General features: G+C 48.3%; 1 protein-coding gene across 1 annotated transcript in view; it reads right to left on the bottom strand.

The window, feature by feature from the left end:
• DENND5A (DENN/MADD domain containing 5A) overlaps positions 1-1116 on the bottom strand; it is a 105569-nt gene extending 104453 nt beyond the window's left edge. The window contains exons 1-2 of the mRNA XM_006885597.1: positions 1113-1116; positions 11-337 (exon numbers count right to left, since the gene is read on the bottom strand). Of these exons, the coding sequence (XP_006885659.1) occupies positions 11-337; positions 1113-1116 (331 nt within the window). The remainder of the gene's footprint in view (positions 1-10; positions 338-1112) is intronic.
• Between the last annotated feature and the right edge of the window lie 663 nt (positions 1117-1779).

Here is a 1779-nt window from a genome sequence, read left to right as displayed (position 1 = left end):
CCCTCCGCACCGCCGCCGCTGCCGCCGCCACCAACCGAAAGCTCCACGGCCAGAGTAAGCCAGAGAACGGCGGAAAACCTTGAGAAGAGCCCCCACCGGCCCCAAGTCCAGCCGTGCCTGCGCAGGCGCAGTCGGAGAGGGGGCGGGCGCCTAGCGGAAAGGATGACGTGATGCTCTTCTGGCCCCGCGGGCCGCAGCTTCCCGGGCGGTCGCCGCAGCGAGGCCCCCAAGCTGCTGGGTCGCCTGCTGGCGCCACCTCCGGGACTGCAACTCACTTGGAGAAAACTGAAGAGGTGCAGAGGTGCAGACGCGTCTCGGGCTCCGCTCTGGCCCACTGCTAGAGGATCCGAAATCTCCTCTTTAGTCTAGCCCTGTTGCTGGGCAGGGGTGCAGAGCTCCCAAGTCCACCACATCCCATCGTCTGATGGTCAGTCTAAATCCCCAGTAGCACCTTCTCAATGCCGTCATTCCAAGGTCTGTATGCTAATCCCTTAACCCAAGAAGGTTGACCATGCCTCCTCTTGACAGGAAGGGGGCATTTGTCCTAAATTTACCCTTGTTTTACAAATGGGGAAACTGAGTCTGAGACCAGCACAAGGTCACACTAGAATCCTGGTCTGCTCACGCTTCCTCTCTTTGCACAAGCCAGACCTTCTCCTAGCATTATTTTTAATTCATCTCTAGTGGTCCCTACCACTTGAAATCTCCCCTGCTTTGCCCACTGAGAAGTCTCAGATCCATTCGTAAGGAAGAAATTCCTAAGTTGGCCTTCTAAAAGAGGGGAGCACGAGGAAAAGAAGAACCCGTGTCTTGGTCCCAACCTTGAGAGCCTTATTTTGTTGGCCAACTGTCTTTATTGAAACTTGGAGCTCAGAAACCAAGAATATAATCTAGTATAGTGGCTACTAGCGTAGATTTACCACAAAATGCTCAAGTGTGAGTCTTGATGCACTTAATGCATGACCTTGAGCATACATGTAAATTATCCAACTTCTCTGTGCCCGCAGTCATAAGCTTTATAAAGATTACATAAATACATATAAAGATTATTACCTAGACCATAGCAAGCAGTGAATACTCTTGTTGTTGTGTACCCTCGGGTCTGCACTGACCCATAATTCACCTTCGGACCTTCCAGCGGTTTTTCAGAGGCAGTTAATCACAGGGGAAGGAGGAGATTGTCCATCCGCCCCATCCACCATCCACAGAGCAACTGGTAGCCTCTAAACGTGTGCCTTTGGGATCTCAGTGCAGCTTCTTGCCACTAGGCCACCAGAGCTCCTAAATAAATGTTGTTGTTGTTGATTGCCATTGAGTCAAATACAACTAAAAGTGACTCTATGAACAAAAGACCTACTGCCTTTCTGTAAATATTGTCGTTTCTACAAGTTCATCGAGTTTCCACAGGCATGTGGTTTTGGAAATGGATGCCACTCTTGCTTCCAAATAAATATTAGAGGTGATCGTTGTTGTTGTTGTTGTTGTTATGTTATGTTATGTTATGTTATGTTATGTTATGTTATGTTACATTATGTTATGCTATATTATTATTATTATTCCATCAAGAGATGTGCTCAAGGCTTGCTCCAGAAGGCTGTCCCTAAGGACTGTAGAAGGCAGCTAGCTTCCCAAGGGACTTATCACTGAGTTTTCTCCTGAGTATTTCTCTCAAGTATTACTAGTTCCCTTGGGGAGAGTGGCCTAGAGGTCACAGACTCTTTATCTAACCTGCTAGAACTATTGAAAGAAAGGTGGAGAAAAGGAAATGTCACAAAGCCC

This window comes from Elephantulus edwardii, unplaced genomic scaffold (genome assembly GCF_000299155.1).
Source record: "Elephantulus edwardii isolate Elephantulus edwardi_28Jun2011 unplaced genomic scaffold, EleEdw1.0 scaffold00044, whole genome shotgun sequence".
Lineage (NCBI taxonomy): Eukaryota > Metazoa > Chordata > Mammalia > Macroscelidea > Macroscelididae > Elephantulus > Elephantulus edwardii.
The sequence above is the reverse complement of the archived record's forward strand: the minus strand, read 5'-3'. Positions and strand labels throughout refer to the sequence as shown.